The sequence below is a fragment of the Uranotaenia lowii genome, chromosome 2 (genome assembly GCF_029784155.1).
Source record: "Uranotaenia lowii strain MFRU-FL chromosome 2, ASM2978415v1, whole genome shotgun sequence".
Classification (NCBI taxonomy): domain Eukaryota; kingdom Metazoa; phylum Arthropoda; class Insecta; order Diptera; family Culicidae; genus Uranotaenia; species Uranotaenia lowii.
In genome coordinates, this window is record NC_073692.1 from 242044461 (window position 1) to 242071756 (window position 27296).

Sequence of the window (27296 nt, forward strand, 5' to 3'; positions counted from 1 at the left end):
AAAGTGCTGGCAGAAAGCTTCAGCAAGGAGAGGTGGGTCGTTGGTATAGTTGTGGTTAAGGAGCAGGTGAAATTGATTTTTCCGGGGCTCTCCATTGAGGATTTTGATTTTACTCCAAAGGATTTTGGATGGGGTGTTGGGATTTATTTCTTCAGTGAACTTTAGCCAGCATTCGTTTTTTGCGGAGCGGACGGCGGACCTTGCTGCTGCCCTGGCTTTTTTGAAGGCTATCAGAGCATTTTGTTTATTGGGATGGTCATTTGGAATTCGTCTCAGGAGTCGCAAGGCCTTCCTACGTTTTTTCAGAGCTTCTCGGACTTCAGGTCCCCACCATGGAACCGCTGTTTTCCCTGGTATCCCACTAGTGCGGGGAATGAATTGTGTACCCGCGTCCAACAGAATGTTATTGAATTGCTCGAGAGAAATGGATTCATGCATGGAGATTAAGTTGTCGATATGTGTTTGGTAATCTTCCCATTTGGCTTCATCATATCGCCAACGAGGTCTTGTTGCGGCTATTGGGGAGGGGTGTTGTAGGTTGATTAGGAGGGGAAAGTGATCGCTTCCACCATTGTCTTCTAGGGCTTTCCAACCGAATTTAGGACCAAGAGTCCATGAGACCATGCTTAGGTCAATGGCTGATGTGTTGCCCGTGCGAGGGCATAAGCGTGTAGGGGAGCCATCATTCAAAATGGTAAGACATTGTGTTTGGGCTAAGTCCTCAATAAACTCACCCTTTCGGTCAACGGTTTTACTACCCCATTCCGTAGAGTGGGCGTTGAAATCACCGAGTAGGATAAAAGGGGGCGGTATTTGGGGAATAAGGTCTTCAAAGTTTTTAGTGTAGTCTTCATAAGACAGTGATGGCGATGCATAAAGAGATACTACGGAGATTTTGATGGGGGCATCAAGCCGTATACAGATGACGTTGAGTAGGGAGTTAATGTTTACTGAGGAGTATGGGGTTCCGTTTTTTATTCCAATGCCTACGCCTCGGCTGTAGGGGTTCGAGGGATTTTTATGTGCCAAAAAGTGATATCCGTTTATTATATTTGTCTTAGTTGTTGAATGTGGGGAGAGGGTCCACTGTAATGCAAAGTTGGTTATGGTTTTTCGGGTGGGGCTATTGCGACTGTTTTGGGCCATGATTATAGAAGGAAAAGTGGTAGATAGAAGTGTTCAGAGAGTGGAAATAATTGGAAAGATTTTTAAATATGGAATCTATGGTTGGTTTGACTTACCAGTCTTCAGAAAATAAGATGGGTTTACCGGTGGGGTTGGATGGGATTTTTGTTGGTTGGTGTTCGCAGTCAAGTTTTTAGTTGGAAGTGTAGTATGGTCTGGTCTGCGTTGACATTTCTTTTTGGGACGGTTCGGCATTTTGTTGTCATCCAGTTGTTTATTTTCTGTTCCGGTAGGGGAATCGTCCGATGAAGTCCTCCAGAAACGCTTGGTGTTGGAAGCCTTGCTGATGGCAGAGTTGTTGCTTTCCATACTGGTGTCACTTTCGGAGTTGTCCTGAGATTCGTTGATTTGCTCTTTATTCTTCACCAGCTGAGAAAAGGTAGCTATTTGTGCGGTGAGGAATGCCACCTGTCTGCGTAGTTCGGCAATTTCACGGTCTTTGTCATCGGTGGAGCAGCTGGGGTTGATCCGGATCTGATTCAGTCGTTGTTGAATGGAACTGGTCTGATTTTGGTGGGTTCTGTACTCCTTAACAGCGTCGCTGTGAGAGATGCCGCGGTCTGTTCTGATCTTGATGATTTCAAGTTCGTCCTTGAAAGCAGGGCAGGCCCGGCTGGTGGTGTGATGGGGATTTTGGCAGTTCAAACAATTTGGAGGAAGCTGACAATCCGTGTGCAATTTGTTTTCTCCACAGATAAGACAGGTCACATCGTTTTTGCAGTGCTTTTTCGTGTGCCCGAAATTACCACACTGCATACACATCATGGGGCGAGGGTAGTATTGGCGTGTTGGGGTTTGTAGGAAACCAAATCGGATGCGAGCTGGGACTGTGGTGCCTTGAATTGTCAAGACTAGTGTGTCCGTGGGAACCTCCTTGCCGTCCACTTTTCTAAGAAACCTGTAAACATTTGTGACCCCTTGACTGGCTAGATCACTTGCTAGTTGTTGGTTCGATGCACCAGCTACCTCTTTACATGTTACGACACACTTACATGTGTTGAGGGTTGGATGCAAAGAGATGGTAACTGGAGTGGAATCAATCAGCTCGTTTATGGTGAGTAATTTTTCCACTTGTTTCGGAGATCTTACTTTTAACAGGTAAGATTGTCCTTTGTCGTAGGGATGGCCACCAGCGATTTGACCGACAGCCAGTTCCACAGTCTTGGAAATGATGAAAGGATAGGCGGGCAATTTGGCAGTGGAGGAAGGTTTCAGCAGGAGGAATTGTATTTCTCCGTGTTCGCCTCTTGGGTCCATCCATTCAGGTAGTCTTCTCCGGTTTGAGCTGCTTGGCTGCGGGGCAGGGCCCCATGGAGGGGGATTTTCCCCCATAACAACGAAACACTGATCACTGAGCACTTTTAATTTCCACTACGTAAAATCCTTAAGATGAGATGTCCGTGATAGCGAAGGTTAGAAAAAACGCGGCGATGAAAATTTTCAGCAGCGAAAACTTAGCACTTGTTCAAAAGCGTCCTATCTCAATGGCGGTTCGAGATTGAGGTAATCAGCTTCTCTCCGTTAGCGTTTTGAGTGCCGTTGAACCGAAAGTCAACACTTTATCTGCCAACCCCATTCGGCACCCTCAGCACAAATTATTGAGAACAGTTAACTTTTCCCCCTCCTACCCACACAGTAAAGCAGTTCAGGTTGTTTCAACCTATACAATCAATCCAACGAACCACCAATAAACTGTTTCAGAGAATAATATACTCCTCTCTTTTCTCATTTCACTTGTAGACACCACCACAACCATTCAGCGTCAACTCATCAAGGCTCGTTTCCAAATCTTCCCCTTGATCTGACGAATCCGACACACTCACACTTCTACCCAATGCCCAAAAAAAATATTTTCACCAGAATTTCTGCAAAATGGTGCCATGGCTCTATCTATTTAGGAACATTTCCGATTTCCCATTAATCCCCCTCACTAATCAAATAAATCGGCCGATTGCTCAGTTTCATTTCACAAAAATGATTAATTCGCCACTTCAAACTCTTCTCACTTAAGCCGAACCATAGCACAAATTAGTGACGCATTCTTTTCATTTCATTAAGCTACAATGGAGGGAAACATGTCTGCCCGCAGAACTACACTATAGCAGGCTGGCTTTTCTTTTTTAGCACTAATCAATCAATTTTAACCAAAATGACGACTGCAAACAAGCGAATGAGATCACAAAACGCGTTTAGTTTCTTCGCCCGGTAAAGTCAACAACTACGCACGGACACATCTTGGTGTACGACCGTTCGTCTCAGCGTCCCCCGAGCAACTCCCACTGCTCGAGGAAGGCTACAAGGTTGTGCATAAATTCAGAGGTACAGACAAATTCAAAAAAATCTTCACGTTATTAAAATTGCGAATAAAATTTAGATCCTTTAGGTGATATGAATGAAGCACTAGCAATTTTCGAGCGGAATATTTGTTTTGAAAAGACGTAAAGAAAACGATCCTTCGTGGTCTGAATTGTGTGAAATGTTTTTAAATTTTGCTATTCTTCAGTTCGAACTAAGCAAAAGCTGTGGCATCAAATTGATAAGGGGTAACGGATTACTTCGTGTATGGTCAAGTCAACACTTCAACACTTAAATGATTAAACGTACTTCAGTTAGCGATTCTCCCCTCTAGAATCTATTTTTTTTTTCGCTGAAAAATTCACAACACAACAAAAAAATTATTCTACGAAAAACTTTGTATATGAGAAAAATTTGTTGGCGATTTTTTGACGTAGAATTACGTCTTACGGCAACACTATAGGGGGGCAAATTGAAATTCGTGAACGGATCTCGCGTCACGAAAAACGCCTCTTTCAAAGACATTTTTCTTAAAAGACATACCAAGCCTGCTCAACGTTGATTGGCTATTCGAAAGTGAAAGAAAACTAGGACGCCCCGCCCCTTCCTGAGTTTTGTATTTTTTTTTCAAGCGAAAGGAATAAAAGAAGGGGTCGACCGACGGTTTGTTTCACTTTTTCAGAGAAATTCAAACCTGTCACATGGGCAGAGCAGAACAGAGATGGCCAACTGCAGCGGGAGCAAGTAGTGATAGCTCAGATCACCCGCGACACCAATCACCAAACACACACACACACCTACCATCAACACCAACACCACCCATCGCTCACCACCCACCTATCGCACGCCACCACCCACCCATCCTTTTCTCACGCCCATCGCACACCACCACCCGGCCTTCCATGCTACTGGCCCATCGAACACCACCATCCATCCTAACCACCCACCCATCGTACACCACCACCACCCACTCACCCATCGCACACAACCACCACCCACCCATCGCACACCACCACCACCCACTCACCCATCGCACACAACCAACACCCACCCACCCATCGCACACCACCACCATCCACCCACCCATCCAGACCATCCACCCACCCATCCAGACCATCCACCCACCCATCCAGACCATCCACCCACCCATCCAGACCATCCACCCACCCATCCAGACCATCCACACCACCCACCCATCGCACTCGTCATCCCTGAATGTTAACAGAAAAGTCAAGACTCTCTCTTTTTAAGATTTTGGCCCTGAAAAGGGCCGTTTATTGAAGTTTGATTATATGAAAACATAGTTGATCTAACGATTGCCTCGGAATCCTAGGTAAAAGCAACATTTTTAGCTAGTGATTGCTAGGTGATCTGAAGGGAAATAAAAACAAGATACTGATTCCAACGAGACGCATAAGGCTAAACAGTTTGAAAGTTTTGCATTGAGTCAAGCGTTTAGATCAAAGCAGTCGTTGTAAGCTTTTCTCGCAAGCGTTTGATACAAAGCTCGTGTGTTGGTCACATTACATGCATAACTGCCGGGCGCAATCATTTCGACGGCCTTTTGCTATGCAGTTGAAAAAGCTGCATACTATCTTTATGGGTCGTTTTAAACCATTAATAGGTATCAAACGACAATTTAGGGAAGAATGACTTTTCTTGAAGATAAATTCCTTTAAAACAAATTCGACATACTTTATTCTAGAATGCTAATTTAAGACGAAAAGCATATTGACGCACAAAGACATTGTAATTCTACGTGAACTTCTCGGTCGTTTCTTATATACAACCTCTGTAACTTTTTATAAATTGCATAACCATTGGAGCTAAGGATTTACACGACTTTTTAAAATTGTTGTCGTACTTTCCCAACCCCGCCTTTAGACGAAGTTTATGTTTTATAGTTGTAACTCTTTGACCTAACTGCCAATCATTTTTTAGATCGAAAAACACATGGACCAAGGATTTATGAGGCTACCCAATTGATACTTTTTCGAAAAATTGGTCCCTTTGCAGTTTTCTCATGTTGTTTAACTTCTCTTAGCTGGGACTTTTCATAACTGCTTGTCAAACAGTTTGTTTAATAGAATCACATATTTTTAAATAATGCGGTTATATGACTATTTTAGGTTGGGTACCATAGGAGAGAATGAAGATACTTGATCCCCTTTTCCAATTTTCATCATATGTTTTGGGAAAATTTAGCAACTCGCCGTCTTTTGCATTTTCTGACAGCGTGTGATTTCAAGTTTATATGGTTCAAAAGTTATAACGATACATAGACTCGTAGATGAACTAGAAGCATTTTCGTGAGACAAAAATTGTTTATTTTTTAAGTTACAGGAGACTTGATTCTTAATTCAGGATGCCCGGACCCTAGGCAAAAATCCAGTAAAATCCGAAGATAAAAGGTCCTGTAGGGGTGAGATGAAGAATATACAGAAAATAAATAAAATTTAATTAGGAATAAAATAAAATAATAGTTGTATTCGGCGACACTGTAGATAAATAAAATAAAATAAATTTCTATGAGAACATTTGCTATTTTGGCAGCACTTGACAAACAAACAAAACAAAGTCAGTCATTGATCTATTCTTGCGAGCGACAGACGTGTTTAAGTGAATCTCTGAATTGAGATTCGTAAAATCACGACAATGGCGTGGTTGGTAGAATAAGCACAAATAGCGCAGATATTTAAGGCTGCTGCTGCTGATTGTTTTGATTTGGCCTTCCGGTGGAAATAAGACGGAATTGCCCCTGAAAAGCGCAGATATTTAAGGCTGCTGCTGCTGATTGTTTTGATTTGGCCTTCCGGTGGAAATAAGACGGAATTAACCCCTGAAAAGCGCAGATATTTAAGGCTGCTGCTGCTGATTGTTTTGATTTGACCTTCCGGTGGAAATAAGACGGAATTGCCCCTGAAAAGCGCAGATATTTAAGGCTGCTGCTGCTGATTGTTTTGATTTGGCCTTCCGGTGGAAATAAGACGGAATTGCCCCTGAAAAGCGCAGATATTTAAGGCTGCTGCTGCTGATTGTTTTGATTTGGCCTTCCGACGGAAATAAGACGGAATTGCCCCTGAAAAGCGCAGATATTTAAGGCTGCTGCTGCTGATTGTTTTGATTTGGCCTTCCGACGGAAATAAGACGGAATTGCCCCTGAAAAGCGCAGATATTTAAGGCTGCTGCTGCTGATTGTTTTGATTTGGTCTTCCGGTGGAAATAAGACGGAATTGCCGTTAGAAGCGCAAATATTTAAGGCTGCTGCTGCTGATTGTTGGGCAGGCTGTTTCTTAGAATACTATCGAATTATTCCGGCTCTTGTAAACAGAGACAGAGTAACAAGGAAAGCACAGTTTGAGATAGCTGTTGCTAAGAATGTTTTTTTTTGCGGATTGTTCCGGCTCTGGTAAATAAAAGCAGAGCGACAGAGAAAGCACAAATTGGGAAGGTTTTTGTGAAGAATATTTTCGGATGAAATGAAGAATATGCAAAAAAAAAAGATTTTAAAAGCTTTGGCAGAGAATGGAATGTAGAATTGAGATGAGGGATATTTGGGATATAATATTTTGTATTTTAGAAAAACAAAAGTCGGTAAATTAAAGATTCTATTGAGAGAGTTGAGAAGGAATGTAGAAATGTGATGAAGGATAAGCAGAAATTAAATAAAATTTGTAGGATGGAGAATAAAGATGTGGAATATGGAATAAAAATTGAGGATATTTGGTAAATAAAATTTTGCACTAAAGAAAAAAAAACAAATGTTGATGTGTGAAAAGTTTTAATTAAGAATAGAGGTGAGAAAGAATGTAGGGGTGAGATGAAGAATATACAGAAAATAAATAAAATTTAATTGAGAATAAAATAAAATAATAGTTGTATTCGGCAACACTGTAGATGAATAAAATAAAATAAATTTCTATGCTTTGCTATTTTGGCAGCACTTGACAAACAAACAAAACAAAGTCAGTCATTGATCTATTCTTGCGTGCGACAGACGTGTTTAAGTGAATCTCTGAATTGAGATTCGAAAAATCACGACAGGTCCGTTGACTATTTTTGTCATATTAGTTCTCATTCCACAGTTTATAAGTATCAGGCAAAGAGAATTCTAAAAGTTTGTCTACTACCTTAATGCCGTTGCATACTTTAAGGCGCAATTTTCTAGTTTTTAGATAAATACAGTATTTTTTGTCCTTTTTAACAGATAATTACTGGATAAACATTAGTTATTGGACAGATATAAATATTTTCATGATAACCAATGATCACGATCCATTCAGAAGAATTTTATATCTTTTTGGACTCTAGGGGTCATAACCTATATGTTAGAAACTTCTTCCTAAACAAAATTAAAAGTTTACTATTGCTTTGAAAATATGGCATTATGAAGTTCATATTATACTTTAACGATTGACATTTAGGAATAAATATATTATTTATATTTTTTTCATGTGAGAAACAATTTAAAGTGATAAAAAAGATCTTCAAATCACATTTTGTTAAATTTTTCAATCTGAGTTCAATAACTAGAAAAATAAAATTTTTAATATTTGTTGAGATAAAAGCATTGTTGTTTCGTGTTTTTGGCACATTTTTCTAGAACATTTGATATTTGTAAGACATTCCTGTTTCGAGATATAGCGAAGGAATCAAGTATCCCCAGGTATCAAATATCCTCATTCTCCCCTAAGGTTAAAGCAAGAAAATTAACTTTCTTACCGAGAGTAAGCGGGCTAGTTTACAATTAGCGTTTTTATCCCACCATTGAATCTATAGAAAAACATAGAACAGGATTGTTTTACTACCAGAATTATTTACCTAACAATTTTTCAAAAATTTTTATATAATTTTTGAAAATAGTTTGCAGAATTTTAGATATGCAGTTTCGTCAATCGGCTGTAGGCGCATGAAATCCGTTAAGAGAAAATATTTAGGAATGACATTTGCTTGTACATATTTGTTTGTATCCCATGAACACATTCAGCCAGGTGTTAAAATTGCTGGAATCTGAAACCTGCTTTTAATTAGCATAAATTATTCCGACAAAAATTTTAATGCCCTTCACCTTTTCTGGCAGAGATTTTCGCACATTATTTGTACTGAATTTTCCACGTAGGCGTTTCAGTTTTTTGGCAAGTTGATTTAGAATATTCAATTCTGGAGAATATTATCTTTTGTACAATGACACAGCTCGCTGGCAACATTTGAACCGGAAATTGAAATCGGAAGCTCCTTTCCCAAGGTCCCAAGGAATGAAGAGGGGAAATCCTTTTCTGACATTGATTGGTGAGGGCACTAGATGGCTGCTGGTGAAGATATCGCCACTGTTTGCTAGAATTGCTCAGAAAGAAGCGCGGCCGTGTGGTTTTAGTTTAAATTGAATTTGCAGAAACATTGCCCCGCGCGAAATACCGCACATTCCTTAAACGGGCAATACATAACACTACATTTATACCGTTTTAGACCCGAAAAAGGTGCTCATAGTTTACGATTATTCCGTAAGGTTGATTTTCTATAGTAAGAAAAAGAGCAAATGTCAGAGATAGGGCTCCGATGGTTGTCGAATACCTACAATGAATCTACGTTTGAATGTTCTTCGTTACGGAACAAAACATTTTTAAAGTTTTCGGCATACGAATCATGCAGCTTTTCTAGTTGTTTATGTAACGTTGCAAATGTAGACGAATCCTGTTTCAATTCATATTCAGTTCCAAAGTAAGTTTCCATATAAAAATATCTTTTTCATCTCAAGAATCACATTAAGAAATTTTTTTTTTTAAATAATCAAAAATACGCCTTTAAAATCAGGTTTTGATTTTCCCGAGTATGAGCATTTTATGACTCTTTTGTACGTGTTGGATGGTTTACCAAAACCTAGAGAAGGATTTCCTAAGATTTTATTTATTTTTTCGATGAAAATTATCCGCCATTTTCGATGTTGAATTATTTTAAAGCTGCCTCGTTCGGTAGAATTGAAAAATGGCAAAATGGCGACAAATTAGTGTTTACTCAACCAGTCCGAAAACATGAAAAGACCGAAAAATTTATGCCATTTGTCCGAGAGTCAATAAATAAATTTTGCGATTGCATGTTTCGCTGCAACCGTACAGCCCTCCGAGGCGAGGTTTGGTTTGTATTTTCGATTTCCAGAGGCTACATTTTGCGTTGAAATCGGTTTCGGTCCACCCAGCTGTCCCGTTGATTATGGTAATGATGTGGAACCAAATATACCGCTTGCTAAGGTCCGAGGCACGTATAGCAGGACTTGAACTCGATTGCACTGGAAATGAATTCCCGGAAGCTCTTTCACCCGAACACCATACCGATCCGAAACGAACTCGACTGGCTGGAGCAAGCCACCCGCACATCCCGGAAGTTTTGGCGGGTGATGAATTCCGAACAAACCAGGCGAGCCGTGATTTAGAGCAAATTTTATTTATCACCGCACTTATAATACACAGCCACGATGTTTGGTTTCACAGTTGGAATAATCACGCTTCGTTTGAATATTTCATTGTAATTAAAATCTGGTTGTGATTAAAATTGTGTTCAGCATAGCGGCAGGATTGAAGTTGATAAGCTGTTGGCGGATTAAAGTAAATACCAAAGATCGGCTCAATTCTATACAGGTAGCATATATAATTTGAGACACTTGTTAAGATGAACATTCAGTCTGTTCAATAACGTTTTGCATATTTCAAAATTTGAAATTCAAATTCAAATTTGTAAATGTAGCAAGCAAATTGAGTATCTATGGTAAATATAGATACCATTTCAGTTATGTTTACCAGGTCATTTCCCATTTGTTAATAAGATAATTTTCAGAGATTGCTAAAGAATTACTGAGTATACAAATTAACGAAATTAGAAGTTTATCATTTCAAATGTAAATTTGAGTATAATGCATCGTCCCCCTTTATCAACCGTTTTATCATGCACGCTTGTATTACAAAAATCTTTAATGTTAAGCCTAAGTTCAGAAGTAAAACTAATCAAAGAAATTTTTAAATTTTCTTTATGGATTTACAGCGAAAACATTAAACCCTAATGTAGTAGTTGCTCATTCCCTAGAATAGGAGACGCGTTATTCTCCTTGCTCGTACAGCATACGACTGACTGACTCCCCGATTACTCGGCCAGTCGTTCATAATCGTTGTCAGGGTTGCCAACTATTTTTCAGAAAAGTCTGGAAGATTTTTAAAAAATGTCTGGAAATTTCTGCAAATGTCTGGACATCTAAGTTTTGAAGGTGGCAACCTTTTTTTGGTCCCCAGATCTCAATGTTACAATAGTATTTTTCTATCACTATATCAGTCACGTGCTCTGTCTGAGTCTCAATTTAACATACATCCTCAAAGCATTTGCCAAGGTTTCGAACCCTTATTGAATTCATAGTTCATAGGTTCTACTAATCATTTCTTCAGGGTGGCCACTCGAAATCCATTTTGGATTTCCCGCATTTTTCCCGACTTTTTCCCGCATGTTAACATGAAATTCCCGCTTAGCACCTGCTTTGACATGTTTTGTTCCAGATTTCACAGGATCCAAATATCTTTGGTAACCAACGCCCTAGCAGCGACAAGTCATCTGATGTCCTTTCAATTCTTTGAGACATTTTGAATATCAGAGAATCCTCTACCTGAAAAAGACCTCGTAATACATCATATTTTATAATTAAAAACTCTCTGGAGTATTCGAACGAATATTCGTTTGGCCGAATAATGTAAAAGGTCAATATTCGGTATTTGGCCGTTGGCCGAGTCGTCCATCATGCTTCCTCTCTATGAGCGTCGGATAGAAGCTTCAATTGTTTCGCCTCCTCGGCCGCCTCTCGCTTCCGATTTGCAATAGTTTCTATAACAGATTGTTTTCCTTTTTTTTTTGTTTTAATAGGACTCGACATCTCTCGAGTGAGTATAACGAGCATACTGGATTAACGATTTCGTTACGGTTATTCCCGTTGTTCAATGAAGCAAGTTAAAAATAGTCAAAACCGATCCAACACGGTAAGAGGATCCATCTCGACCTGGTAGAAATCGGTCGAAGCCAATCGGAAAGAGATTGATGATCAACTGTGAATCAATTTTTACTTGTTTCGCCTTTTTCGTTCAAACTTCATTGAACAGACTTCCACCGAGCCAAAAATTCCCGACTTTTCGGGAGAAATTCCCGGCTTTTTCCTGCATTTTTCCCGGTGGATTCCAAATCCCGTCTTTTTCCCGCATTTCCCGAATGGGTGGCCACCCTGTTTCCTGCCATATTACACCATGACAAAATTGAATTTTCATAGAATCTTAGAACAATTTATGTCCAAACACAAAAATCTGGAATTGTCTGGAAGAAATGCCAAAAGTCTGGAAGTCTGGAAACCTAAAAAAATGTCTGGCAAAAGTCCAAATAGTCTGGAAGATCCAGACAAAATCTGGAAGGTTGACATCACTGATCGTTGTTAGTTACATTCACACATACTTTGGTGTAGAGGTGAATATATACAGTGCTGCCAAACAGAGTAGTACGATACTACATTTACTTTTTCCTTTTAAATGTTTTTAGAACAAGTGATCGATCGATAATATTGTTTTTCTACTATTGATGAGCTTGATGATGTTCTATGAAATTCCCTGTATCGATGTCTAGTTGCAATGCGGATTATGTTCACGTGACCAGGTCACGTGTACGTAGTCACTTTCTGACTTTTGTGACAAGCGACGTCTTTGGGATTGTTCATACGCCATTCGTTTCCCACTTATTTTGAAATATGTCACGTGCCATCTCCGCCTTTATGATTACCTTTCTTTTCTTCTTTCTCTTGTGATTCGAAAATTTGAGACAACTACACAGAAAAAAAATCTGAATCCTTAAAAGCACTGAAATTGAAAACCCTTAATATTACATGACATAGAACGCGATTTCATACTGTAAATTTCCGTCACTTATGATGCTTCTTTTAATTTACATCATATGTGATGTAATTTTACAGATTGTTTCGTAGTGCGAAGTATTACATGTCACAGAAAATTACATGTCACAGAAAATTGCAAAAACTGAACCCTTAACAACTCTGAAGATTGAAGAATTGAATCTTACATGACACGGAACACGATTTTCTATTGTAAATTAGAAATGATTGAATCCTTGACAGCACTGAAAATGAAAAAAAAAAACAAACACGAAAGCAAATCGTAAGTTTTTTGACCTGTCGGATGTTTGCGCTGCCGTGTTGTTTGATTGTGCGTTCATTGTGGAATGGTAAGTTTTTAGAATAAGTGGTTAGATAAAGCTAAATATGCTTCAAACAATTTATTTTCATTCTAACAGATTCGCAAAGTCCGTTCCGGGAAAGACTCCGCCAGATGGAAATGGTGACGATCGTAGCCATGGTTGGCAAAAGTGGCAGATCAAAAAAGTGGCAAAAGTGGCAGGCAATTTCAAATGTCGGGCCAGGTATTGTGGAGGTTAAAAAATTTCGAAGGGTTAAAAACGTTGGAACCAGCAATAAATTTTTACCAAAGAAAAGTTTGTTGAAAGAAACACTATTTGTACTGAGTTGTGTTGTGAAAAAAACAGTAAAAAATTAGGTTTAAAATAAATGTAATCTGGTGTGTACAAAAAGATTGTTTTTTTTTTATTGAGAGATCTTCTTTGAATCATATTACTAGAAAGTAAACAAAAAAAAATCCAATTGGAACGTTCTTTTAATTCAGTGGTGTAAACTTACATCACTTTTAAATTACACGTCTGCAAATTTTACAGGCGTGTAATATCCAACTTGCACTGAAAATTCCGTCATATATGATGCTTCTTTTTATTTACATCATATGTGATGTAATTTTACAGATTTTTTTGGTAGTGTGAGTTCGTTTGAATAAATTTTAAATTTGTCAATTCCAACAAAAGTGTTAAACTGTTCACCAAATACTTTTTTCCTTTACTAAAAAATCCAGATTTTATATTCCTACAAAAATCCGAAATCTAAATATCTAATTTTCGTAATTATTAAGGTTCCAATTTTTCATTTGTAATTTTTCATATTTTCAAAAATTCATTGAGTTTCCAATTTAATTTTTCCAACATTGTTTTCCATCAATTTTATACTCCGATCTCTACAGCAAAGCTTCTGTGTTTAGGCGTTATGACTTATGTGATCAATTGCCTTTTCTGTGGCATCTACAGCATGGTGTACCATAATTTTTCAAAAATTAGACAATGAATGGGTGCCGAGAAGGGTTGGAATTTGGAGGCAGTTAAAAGTCATATTTTCTTTGCCTTTACGTCGATACTACCTTTCTAAAATCCTCAAATTTTTTCCAAACTTTCATCAAAGCGGCCAGCTGCTAGCCATATTCCTCGATATGGCTTATCGTGTGATATGTTTTCTTAGAAAGCCATTCTACAATATCCTTAATTCTGTCGCTACTGGAGTGACACTCAAACCTGATCCGAGAAGATATGCGGAAATATTCTCTTGTCCTTTCGTGTTCAGACACAGATCCCAAAACTTACATATTGAGTTTAAGTTGTCAATTTCCAGCTTCCAACTATCAAGCGGCTACATTTTATTTCAACCTGCATTCTCTTGCTTCTGAGGTTTTCCGAATAACAAAAACTTCTACCTACAGTTGACCTACAGTTAAATTTCGACGGATAACTTCAAATCTTCCACCTTAGGCGGTCACCTTCAAATTTTTGACTTTCAAGCTTCCACCTAAAGTTCCCAAGATCTGATATTCCTAGTTCAAGTGGTTCAAGAGCCCTTCTTCGCTTTTATCGCCCATGAATGTTCACAGTTAATCTCTATCTGTAAGCTTTGACTAGTAGTAGATATTCAATTTCAAACCTTTATTTATTTGGTTTCAAACCTCAGTACAATGCACACTTTCAACATTCCTTTATCAGAATCGCGGTTTATATTTTAATGCTTTAACCTCAAACATCCAACATCTAGCTAGCAACCTTTAGTCACCCAATTTCAAATTTGATTTTAGTAATTTTAAGTTTTAGAAATAAAACTCTCACCTTTCGGTTTTCAAATTACAACATCAATTTCCAATCTTTATCCTCAATTTTCAAATGTGCATTTTGTAAATTTTAAAATCTTGGTCAAATTTTCAGTAATTCAGCCGACTTTAATACTTTATGCGTTTATTTCGTTTAGCACGTTTTTCCCTTTAACGCAATTCATTAAAAGCACATTAAAATCAAAACAACCATTTTAATCCTTTTTTGTACTTGAATTTGCCCATTTTTCTAAGGTTAAAACCAGCTAAACTTCTTTTTGAAGTTTTGAATTGTCTGCTTATCGTTCTATTTTTTTTTTTTTTTTTTTTTTCATACAAAAATCAAGTCGGAACATTTAGCAAAACTTTCAAACCTCTAATTATTTGTCATATCAAAACATTGAAACGTTTTGGTTTCTTTAAACCTTCATTTGACTTCATTTTTTTTTTCTCAAAAATATTACTCAAACTTCCAAACGAAACTTTTATTATCATATTTGATAAATTTTCAACAATCATGCAACAAAAGAATTACAGCTCGCAACTCAACTTCCGAACTCTTGAGTTAATTTTTTACTTTTTTACTTTCCAACCTTACACTGTTCACTCATTGCCATTTTAAATCAAATTTATAGTTCTCTTCACTCAAACATTTTTCTCAAAATTAATTTTTCTACACTTGCAGTTTCAAATTTTTGTACATATATTTTACTTCCACCATACGATGTTTACTCAAAACTTATAACATTAAAAGTTTGGTTTTATTTATTCTTTTTTTAGTCACGAAACTTGAATTATAACGTTAAACTTAACTTTCCTCCTGAAAGTAAACTTTAATTTTTATTTTGTTTATCTCCTTACATCCAACTTTTCGTTTATCAAATATTCGCTATTCATTTCCATCTTCAACTATAATTTTACAACCCCTTTTTATTCAGTTTTTTTGATTACGATTGCTTGTTTTGAACATTATCTGTTATTTTCAAATTTTGCAATTTCTACATTCGAATTCCTAAATCGTTCTTTTTTCTTATTGATGCAATGACTTATTCAATGTCATTCAATGTCAATGTCGTTAAACTTTTTTTTTCATACTTTGTTTCACGTTGAGTGGTTTGTCCCTTTTATTTTTATAATAACTTTCTTCGTTTTTCAAGTGAACATTTGGAGAACTCAAAACCTCTTATTTAAAGTTCACTATTTTCGTTTTTGGTATCTGACATAAAATTTCAAGTAAAACCAAATTTACTCTCATTTGCCTCTGTTCACCTTCTACTTATAATTTCATTTCACGTCCAATTCTTCAAATCAGTTTTTTTCATTAACCACAAACACTTTACCTTTGCAATTTCATACTTCAATTTAAATTTGAATCTTATTTATTTTTTTATAGTATCATCATCCTATTTTTTTCATTCCACCATTCCAAACTTCTAGATCCAGTTCAACTTTTACAATCATATTTCAAGTTCTCTTCTCTCTATTTTGTTCCAATCTTTCGTTTACAACCACAATACTTAAACAGCTTCAAACTTATGGAATCAAACATTCCATTCTTCACGGAACAACATTATCGTCTTAGCTTTCAAGATTGACACTTCAAGCGTCGAGTTCCAAGCCAACTTCTAATGCATGAATTTCTGTCAGAAACATTCTCAAATTTATCCACTCTTAACTCGTATTTGACAACCTAATTTGTCATGTAAGATATCCTTTATTTCCCGCATTGAAGCGCTTTTTCCTCTCTGCTTTTCCACAAATTTTCGTCAGACATTCGTACCGCATTTAAGCGACTGACCATTTAAACTCACCTGCTTAATTGCAGAATGGAATCAGACATTCTTTTTCCACGCATTTAAGCGACTGATCCATTTCAAACCAATTTACCTGCTTCATCGCAGAATGGCGTCAGACTTTTCGTTTTTTCCGCATTGAAGCGACTGACTCATTTCTAACTAATTTTCCCTGCTCCAGCGCAGAATGGTGTCAGACTTTCAGTTCTATCCGCATTTAAGCGACTGACCCATTTCTTAATTCAATACTTTCAACTTCCATTTCTTTTTTTGTTTTTCTTAATTTTCGTTCCATTATACTCACCCGTGGGAATCAGCATCCTCGTCGTCAATGTAGTAGTCGCTCATTCCCTAGAATAGGAGACACGTTATTCTCCTTGCTCGTACAGCATACGACTGACTGAGTGACTGACTCCCCGATTACTCGGCCAGTCGTTCATAATCGTTGTTAGTTACATTCACACATACTTTGGTGTAGAGGTGAATATATACAGTGCTGCCAAACAGAGTAGTACGATACTACACCTAAAAGCCTAAACAATGTTTTTTTCGTTTACCTACCTAGTCGTTTTTACATCTTTGTTTCGTTCACGACTTTTAATCAGTGATGCAGTAGAGGAACTGTCACTGAATAACTTATCCGGTACAAATGCATGGTTAAATAAATGCGGTGGAACTTTGCATTCAAATATTACTTAACACGATTTTCGATCATCTTTAGACATTCGTATCAGATTGTCTATCCGAAATCGTCTCGAACTTTTATACCCCCTCTTCCCTGTCGTAATCTGAGGGTTTTCCTTGTCCCTTTGGCTGTGTTCTCGTGATCGCTTGATCCCGTTTCCTTGGAGTGATGTTTACTTTCCAAAATCAAGCAGGTCGAGTAGTGAAGGGCTAGCTTTAATGCGGAAAATATTCATGCGGGTTGATTTTATCTACAGCCTGGATCAAGTTCGTTGAAGCTTCAAAATCTTACTTCCAGTGTTGGAAGGCCCGAGAATTTATTTCAATTTCTCCATCACATGGTAGGCAGCCAGGTATGTTGACACTTCCGAGTGACTTGTTTGAGCTGGCTGGTTCCTCCCGTACCGTACTCGATCTCGCCTGGCTCAACTCGTTTTCTCCATTATCCATAGAGACCACGATCCGGCTCAATTCTTCCTTTTCCTTGCGGGTCCTTTCGAGTTCCTCTTTTAGCATGGACTGGGTTGCCAGGTGCCTAGATTTGTCTGTAAAACCAAAACTTTTGACCCTTCGTCCAGATATTGGTCAGACACAGATTTTGCCCAGATTTTTGCTCAGAGTGCCCAGATTTAACAGACTTTTGAAATTGAGTGATGAAATCAATATTTATGTATCGGATTTGATCCGTAAGTGCCAGATTAGACTGTAGATCTCACTTGTATTCATGGGTATTCGACCAATCATTCATAAACTTTTTTTTCGGCATGGTACGTGGTAGGAAACACTGTTAGTTATGTAGTTCTCAACTCGAAAATTACCCGAATACAACACCCTCCCTCTCCCAATCCCCCCAACAGGCATCGAAAATTTTTTTTGTTCAGCACCAAATTTGTGATCTTCCTTGTGTACAGACACACACAGACTTTTTTTCAAAATTGACCAGATTTTTTATCCTCAACACCTGGCATCCCTGAGCATGGACAACTCTTCATTCAGTTGCCCTTTCGTACACTGAACCCAAATTCACTCTTAAAATACACATGATTTTTCACTTAAAAACAAGGATCCAGTGATTTTCTTCCATTCAAGTGCGACATATACAGTCACTTAAATTTCAAGTGATTTCATCCACATTCACTTCAGTCGTCACTTGAATTTGAAGTGAGAAAAAATATGCACATCCCCATCACTTGAATTTCAAGTGAATGTCGGGTTGTAATTGTGTTTATTTTCAGAGTTCAAAATTGCAAATTCTAAATAGCAGCGTTTAAAGCTTATGCTGGATTTGGATTTTCCCAATTCATTACTAGGCGATTTTGGCGGTAGTTTGTGTTAAACGTGATGTAAGAAAAAGTTATTTAAAGGTGTTATCATGTTTCAGCTTGTGGGTTGGACTGGACAGATTTTCTGGTTTGCAGCAGGGAAGATTTAGAAGTCGCACTAGCCGCAGTAACCGATCTGCCTTAGGATTACGATGGAATTTTCCAATCAATAAATTTATGGCGAAAGCGTAATGTAAGTATTTGCAATCGAAGTGGTGTTCTAAATGTTCTTTTTTTAAAAAGCGCGAGAGATAATTAACTTGAGAATTACTTAGAAATTCAGATAAATTTCACTCGAACGTCATAGTGTAATTTATTTGACCGGTCACTTAAGTGAATTTACTTGACCTTTCACTTAAAATTCAAATGAAATTACGTATGGCGAGAATTTACTACAGATGTCACTTACTTTTTAAGTGAATATTATTTTGGGTGTAATCCGTTTCGAAATCCTGTGCACAGAAAAAAAAATTGACTATGGCCCTTATTCTGCGCCGCGCGTGACGTGATGATTGTCACCTCACCTCGGAGTCACCGTCAGATTTGTCACCTTATTCCCGTAGTCGATATGGATAAAGTGACAGAGGTTCATTCTAGGTGAGTGGCCGAATGAACACATCTGTCAAAATGGTAGAATTTAGCTGATGCTGTTTTGATTTTGCTTTCGCTTCGGATTTTCTTAATTAGTTTTTTGTGTAACGTTTTAGAATTTCGATTCGAAAATGGCCATCATCGGATGGTACGGTCACAGCAAGCTGCTTGGGGATGATAAACGGACGATTTGTGCGACGTAAGTAGAAATTTCGCTCATCAAAGCTGGATTCGGATTTGGGTATTATTGCCGAAAAAACAATAAAACAGATGCCGACGGCTCCGAATGGTGCCGGTTTATATATTTTCCCCAACCGAGGTTACCACCGTGGCATGCCGGAAATTATCGATCCGAACAGTTAGTTGATTGTGGCGTACTGATTCTTTACTAATGGATTTCATTGTTATTTTTTAGATTTGGAAAAGTGGTCGCAATCTTAGAACTGGACAAAAACTTACAACATGACTGCGCCATCTTCGAGGCTGCGCCCAAGAACCCAAGAACGTAAATATGCCTATATGGAAATTAAATATTCATCATTTAATTAACTATTTAGAGCCCTCCATTCCCGTATACATAAATATTCTGTTAAATTTCTTTTTCGTCACCACCTGAAAAAGTACCGACAATCCTCATCAATTGCCGAATTAGTTCAGCGAATCTAGATTTGTTCGTTAAAATTGTTTTTAAAATGGTCATACTTCAATCATGTTGTTGAACTTTTATAGCCAAATTATTCCCTGTTTCATAAATTTTTCATTGAATTTCTATCTCGTCGCGACCTGAAAAGGTACCGACAATTGTCACCTAAAAACGTCACCCGAATGCGACGATTCTCACCCACGGTGACTACGAGAATAGGGCAAGAACTCTCAAAGTTTATCCTAAGTGACATTCCTCACCTTAACCGACTACTGGAATAGAGTGACTTGGGTGATCGTCACGTCACTCGAGGCGCAGAATAAGGGCCTATTACGTGTCACTAAAACCTGTAATCTTTAAAATAAATCACCTGTAATTAACAAAACCTGTAATTTTAAATTGTTTTCCTTGAAAGTTAACGAAGATTCATTTATTATTACAGCAAATGTCCTGTTTTAAAGTTGTACGTTAAAAATTAAATGTCACATAATCATGTTTTCGACCTGTAAAATTACGGTACATGTCCTGCTCCTTTTTGTTACAGGACATTTGCGTAATTTTACAGGAAATAATTTTTTCTGTGTGGAACAATAAAAGAATATTTCGACTTATTTTCATTTCTTAAAGCTCAGTTTTCTCAAACAAGACTATTGCTCTATCAGTCGGAATCATTTTCCATTCCATCAGCCTTTATCATTAATGACCTCTGCCTTACCAATCGGGGTCTATTTTGATTGTAAACACCGGCTTTCCTATCGGGGTTCAATGATTCTATTTTATACTCACGTTTACACGATTTGGCGGGGTTTTGGTTCCACCAACCGGTGGCAGCGGTTTGGCGAACCAAAGATCGGCTCGCTGCTGCTCCGTTTTCTGCTTCCGAACAGCTGTTCGGTTTGCTGCTGCTGTTGTCCGGCTCTCGCCTGGTCCATTCTCCAACTTTCGACAACTAGCCATTGTCGTAATCTAAGGGTTTTCTGCGTTCCGTTGGCCGTCTTCTCGTGGTCGCTTCATCATGTTTCCTTGGAGTGATGTTTAATTTCATATTTTCGATTAAATTATATCTATCCTACATTCCCCTAAGAGCACCTGTATCCGTGGTCCAAACAGCCGGTTAATTTTTCCAACAGTACGCAATATCGATTCCAGAGTGCACATCAATCGATTTGAAGAAATGCTATCTCATGGCGTTTTTTTTTTTATTCCGGATTTGGCTCTGGAACCGTCAGAATAAAAAAACGATTTTCGGGTTTCGAGTTATTCCATACGTAGGTGTGCGTGAGAACGAGCGCAATGTTTACATGCAGCTGTCATTTTGTTCTCCCTTCTAGATTTCTTCATTCGGTTCTTCACATCCGGATTGCCTTTTTTCGTGTCCGGATTGCACTGGACAGCAGATAGTACGATTTTGCTTGGCTGAGAGGTTCAAAATCGCGGCAATCATCATTTTCCCGTTCATTATTTCAATTTCAACTGTTTTGCTTGCAGCCAAAACCGCTGTTTAATGTTTTGACAACAACGTTGAGAGTATTGGTGAACTTCTTGCAAAACTGACTTTCTTCTCAGGGCGACTCCGTCCGTTTTTCGAGCGAACCTAGGTTGCCTCTCGAGCAATAAATGAGCACGATGACAGCGGTTAGAGCGAACCTAGGTTGCCTCTAGTTTGCCTCCAGGTGAAACAAAATACGGTATCAGTTAGGAAATGCCACCCAACTTTAAAAAAAGGCAATTTCTACGATAAAATCGGGCTAAACAGGTACATTTTTCTTACAGGGCATTTTTTGTTACATTTTTTAGGTTCGCCACCTGCCCCGGTATTGCGAACCTACAAAATCTGACAAAATAAATTAAACAGAAAATTGTTGAAATTTTGTTCTAAGTGTCATGTTAATGTGATCAGTGATTTAACGATAAATTCTGAATTCTGCATTTTAAAGCTGCATCGGACGAATTCTACAAAATTAAACCGATCAAGGTGCATTTCTGATCTGGTCATATAAATCTTAACAACTAGCTAAATTTAGAATACAATTTTTTTTTGTACGGGATTTTCATGCTCTAGGATGATTCATCCCTATTTATAAAACATTAAAATTGACATTTTCTGTCGAAGTGTAGCACTGTTTTTTTTTAATGTGTTTTGAGCAGTCAATTCAAAACTGTTTCAATTTTAGCTGTTTGTTAGCCAAGACACACACCAAGAACGAGAAATTTACCTACTCACAACAGCATTGAACGCTATTCATTCAGTAGGTAAATTTGGAGGAAGTTTCTAGAATTTTCTGTCAAATGCGGCATCTCTTCATCAGTTGTTTTTTGAAAGTCAGGTTTTACAGAAGTGCTAATTCTCGGTGAAATACGGGTTGTTCTCCAATAAATCCCGAGTTATAGTATTCCAGCTAGAAGAATACCAAGAAATTCGTCCGCTTCCTACAGGTAAACTCAATTTAATATTCACATTTATATAAATCTGGTTTTCTCTAACGTGGTTGGCTATTGAATAATTATTGGCATAATCGACTGTAGAAAAGTTCTAATTTCTTCATGAAGTAAGGAATGTTGGATGAAATCAAAAGACCTGGCCTTGAGTGATTTGAATAATTTTTGATGCCTTTTTCCTTAATTTATGATTAATATTATTGTTCTTACCGGGACATGCGGACATGTTTTGTTGTTAAGGGGCAAGTCATTGAGAATTTCATTACTCGGTCAGTGGTTCTCAATTCCATTTTTTTTTAAAGGTGATTTTCAATTATTTTTGCCTATTTGACGTACTAATAATAACGTTCAATCTTTTGTTGATTCCTTAAGTATTGATTACAGCCTCGGAACATGAAATTATTTTCTTTTTATTGTCTTAGGTAGAAAATATCTACTACCTCTGATATTAAAGATAAATCATGAATCGGTTATGATTTGAATTGACACAATATAAGTTTAAATTAGTTTGCGTTAATTAACTTTTCTTTTTTGTTTGTTATAATTTAATTAAATTTTCCATTGAAACTACGGTAGTCTTCAAGCAACATGTAATTGTTGCACTAAAGGTCTAGGAAGTTTAGATAGCAGAGATTACTTTTATCGTTTAAAAAAATCACTGTCCGAGCTTAAACCTGACATGGATTCCGCCGATCTGGTTTTTCGTGGGAGATGGTTCCAATGACCAGTGCCATAAATCAGTATACTTTTCTTAGATGTACCGTCTATGCTCAGTTCGAAACTGGGGTACTAACGGCTCAAATCGCATAAACGAACAAAAAGTGCACAACTGGTTGGTACCTGGTGCAAAACTGATCGTAAACGAATACGGTATAAGTGTATCTTTTTTTTTATCTAGAACATTCGACATTCTGGAAGGTTTTTGTATTGTTTCATTTATGCTATGCCAAAGTGTTTCGGAATAAACTCTCCATTTGGAAGTTGATGTAACTGAACAGAAACTTTAATTAACGATTTTTTTAATTTGTTTATTTATTGCAAACAGATACAAAAATTATGCATTTTTTGTTATTGTTGGCATTTATCTCAAATTCTCTAATCTATGATCTAATCGTGAAATAAAAAATGTAACCAAATAAACTAAATATTTTGTCTTGGATAATTTGTTTTAGTTCATATTTTGCATGGTTTTCCACCTGTGTATTCTTTCAATGATTACATTCATTTGCATTCCGCCATTGGAGTACCCCTGAATTTTGTGAATGTCTCTTTGACAAACGAAAAGCTTTCCGCTCTGTCATTCAAAATCATCTTGCGAGTCAGCATTGAACGTGCTCTCCATTCGTGAAACCAAAAAACAGCGCATGCATGTTTTCATTCTCGATTGTTCGAGATCGTCGTCAAGACACTTTGTTATAAAAGCGGTTGTCTCGAGTCGTTCAGCGAAGTTTATTATTAAAGTGTTTTTATTTTCAGAGCAGTACTGTTCCTATAGAACCAACTCTTCAATATCGAGTGATATACGGAAAGGACTTATCCGGAATATTTAAATCGCCATGGCATCGAAAGACGAAGATAATCTTCCAGAGAACAAGAAACTCGCGCTCCGTGAAAAACAGAAAGGAAACGACGCGTACAAAAAGAAAGAATTCAGCACCGCCCTAGAACATTACAATTCCGCTCTGCAACATGATCCGACGGATATCACATTCCACAACAATATTGCCGCGGTCTATTTCGAGCAGAAGGACTATCCTAAGTGCATTGCCGAGTGTGAAAAGGCCGTTGAAGTGGGCCGTGAAAACCGCGCCGATTACAAACTAATCGCTAAGGCCTTCACTAGAATCGGTAACGCTTACCGAAAAGTGGAAGACTATAAATCCGCCAAGACCTATTATGAAAAAAGTTTATCGGAACATCGGACTCCGGAAGTCAAGGCCCTACTGAGCGAGACGGAAAAGCAAATAAAGGAGCAAGAAAGACTGGCCTATATTGATCCGGCTAAAGCCGAGGAGGAAAAGGAAATGGGCAACGATTTATTCAAAAAGGGTGATTACAGCGGAGCTGTGAAGCATTACACAGAAGCCATCCTACGGAATCCAGATGACGCCAAGCTATACAGTAACCGGGCAGCTTGCTACACCAAACTGGCCGCGTTCGATCTAGGCCTTAAAGACTGCGAAACCTGCTGCAAACTGGATGAAACCTTTATCAAGGGCTGGATCCGTAAAGGTAAAATCCTGCAAGTTATGCAGAAATCGTCGGAGGCACAAACAGCCTATCAGAAAGCGCTTGAAATCGACCCGAACAATGCGGAAGCCCTTGAGGGCTATCGGGCATGCACGATGGCCGTCCATTCGGATCCCAAGGAAGTCTGGAAAAAGGCCATGAATGATCCGGAGGTACAGCAGATTCTGAAAGATCCGGCCATGCGGATCATTTTGGAACAGATGCAGAACGACCCGAAGGCAGTGCAAGAGTGAGTAACCTTTTCTGTTTCTAAATTTTTAAACTAAATATTCAGGAGATAGTTTATCGGTTTTGTCGGACTGTTCCAATATTACCTAATCCTCTTTTTGATAACTTGATACTTGTACTTGACAATATCAATCATGCAAATGTGCATATTTTTTTTATTTGCACAAATGTAATGCACAATGCAGTCTCCCTTTACAACTTGGCATTTTATTAACTAATACTAAAACCAAATATATATTTTTTCTTTTTTTTTAGACATCTAAAAAATCCGCAGGTGGCATCAAAAATCCAGAAACTCCTAGAATCGGGCATCATTCAGATCTACTAATTTAACACATTGAAAATGGTACCAAACGGCGGCGGTGCTCAGCGCAGCAGCAAAAAACAAGCAAGTGTGTTCAACAGGCTGGTCAGCTCAGACGTCTACACTTTCTCCGTATGCAGCCTTTCTTATCCTTTTGTCAACGCTTAAGTCTACCAATCAGTTTATCGTTTGGTACAGTTGAACTAACAATAAAACAAATCAATCTATCAATAAGCACACGAACGGACAAGAGTCACTGTGTGAGAGGAAATCCACAGGAAACATTAGAGGAAGAGAAGAAAAAATTCAGCGAAGTATGGTTTTTACAATGTAAAATTTGACCAACGTCTTGGTCAACCTGAAAGAATTGATAAGGAAAGCCACAGTATGGACAAAACAACAAACTAACATAACACACATTTAAGCAGCATTGCTAGCCTCCCCATTCTATCGAAGTGATGAAACTAATTTGTCAAAAATAATGTAGTTACTAACTAGCCAGTAATCGCAGGAATAATAATTAAAAATCAAGCCTAGTAATATTAAAGAAGAACGAAACGGTTTTTTGCAGCAAGTTACAAATGATGGTTGTTCTTTTTATTCGAAATCCCTGTTTTTTCCAGCCCATCTGTTCCCCGGCTTGAGTTGTCCCAGTGTTTTATTAATGGTATGGGAGGATGAAACAATCGCTGAGCCAGGATTGCCAAAAATTCAAATACCGTCTTTAAGAAAGCAAAACTATGTCAACTACTTAAGGGGATTAATGGCCCTTATTCTGCGCCGCGCGTGACGTGATGATAGTCGACTCACCCAAGTCACTTGATTCCAGTTGTCACTTAAGCCGAGAAACGTCACTCAGATGAACTTTGTGAGTTCTTACTTTATTCTCGTAGTCACCCTGGGTGAGAATCGTCGCATTTGCGTGACGATTTTAGGTGACAATTGTCGGTACCTTTTCAGGTGGTGACGAGATAGAAATTTAATAGAAATTTCATTGTAAACGGAGAAGTTAGGCTGTAAATATTGAGTTTCACCACAGTATGATAGTTTAAGAATCAATAAAGAAAAATTCACTTTCATATTTGAATTTTTAAATTTATTCATACAGCGAAACATTTTTTTTTAAGGACGTTATTAATAAGTTCAAGCATATAAAATTGGGCGAAGGTTAATTTTATTTCACTGTTAATATTCAACATGATAAAAAAAAAACACTTCTATAGCACTTCACTCCATTTTATTCGATTCCCGTCGCTGGGGGGAAATTTCACTTGCACCGAGTAGTGGTGATTTCGGACAAATTAAAGGTTCGGCTTCGCAGTCCTGCTCTAAACAATTCTTCCTCACTCGCAGTATCCCACGCCTTTCGCGATGTCCCGCGATAAAATCCGCCTTTTGTGACCCGGCTGGTTGAAGCAGCAGCTACGATTGTTGTGCTTTTTTTGTTGTGCTTTTCAATGCGAATTCCGAATTCTGCGTTTTCACTTAGGGCGCACAATAATGCCCGTTTTTTTCTGTTGGTTGCTTGCTATCACCTTACGACCCGTTGGTGACCAGTTACAGACCGGAATTATCACAAAAAACATGGAAAATTAGCTCGGAAAATTCGAATTGCGAGCCAAAAAAAATCAATACAGAACAAATTCTACCATTTTGACAGATGTGCTCATTCGGTCACTCACCTAGAATGAACCTCTGTCACTTTACCCGTATCGACTCCGGGAATAAGGTGACAAATCTCACGGTGACTCCGAGGTGAGGTGACAATCATCACGTCACGCGCGGCGCAGAATAAGGGCCATGGTATCCGATGGAACCCATTGTGAGATTAACTACAGTCCAATACCAACCTATCTTTGGAATCCCTGGGATGTAACAGCAACGAACGAAACACACAGCATTTAGATTCGGTGATACAGCTGCAGTATAATAAACATAACCATCAGTAGCATTCTTTGAGGAACATCTTGTGGTTTTTGGGTGAATAAACTCAAAAAATTTCAAATCCCGAATAAAGGAAAAAAAAATCAATCTATTCGAAAGAAACGGAACGGACTTTCTCAGGAGAAAATAATACACGCATTGTCGTTTTATAAATATTAAATATTAACCATTCTTTATTCAGTTTAAGAGCTTTGAAACTTGCGTTTTCGTTAAATGGATTTCCTTCAGAAACTTTTTTACATATACGTATGTTTATAATAAACAGTTTGTTTTTTTCTTTAAATATAGATATATAGATAGATGTTGTTTTCTGTTGTTTTAGTTAATTAGAATAATATTTACGTTTGGTTTTCTTTTTAGTTGAATTTTTTATCAAACCATTGATCACTTTGCTTGCAGGACGAATTCGGCGGATTATATAACTACAGTAATTGAATAGGTTTCTGCTTCCGAGTCAAAATGGCAAACTGTCAGCCATCTTACTGCATTTAAACGATTTAGTCGTTTTGTTATGCATTCCAGCAGCTAGAATCAAACGAACTGCGCTATGCTTAACTGGCTAGAATTATTATTTGTTCATTGTAGCTTTGTGGCGTTTTTGCTCTATATGTTTGATGA

At 37.9% G+C, this 27296-nt stretch overlaps 1 protein-coding gene across 2 annotated transcripts; it reads left to right on the plus strand.

Annotated features, from left to right (window-relative positions):
* Positions 1 to 21789: 21789 nt before the first annotated feature.
* On the plus strand, positions 21790 to 25316 carry LOC129745218 (stress-induced-phosphoprotein 1). Of its 2 annotated transcripts, XM_055738150.1 has the most exons (3): positions 21790 to 21949; positions 23429 to 24431; positions 24686 to 25316. In XM_055738150.1, exons 2-3 carry the CDS (start codon positions 23509 to 23511, stop codon positions 24756 to 24758), a joined length of 996 nt encoding a protein of 331 aa, XP_055594125.1. In that variant the 5' UTR covers positions 21790 to 21949; positions 23429 to 23508; the 3' UTR covers positions 24759 to 25316. The 2 variants fall into 2 exon arrangements, with proteins under 2 accessions (XP_055594125.1, XP_055594126.1); XM_055738151.1 differs by lacking the exon at positions 21790 to 21949 and having other exon boundaries at positions 23319 to 24431.
* Positions 25317 to 27296: the final 1980 nt, after the last annotated feature.

Bases quoted from the DNA above. Each gene is read 5' to 3' on its own strand.
- LOC129745218 (XM_055738150.1), top strand. From the start codon at position 23,509: ATGGCATCGAAAGACGAAGATAATCTTCCAGAGAACAAGAAACTCGCG. The intron at 24,432-24,685 runs GTGAGTAACCTT...CTTTTTTTTTAG, and splicing joins GACCCGAAGGCAGTGCAAGA to ACATCTAAAAAATCCGCAGG.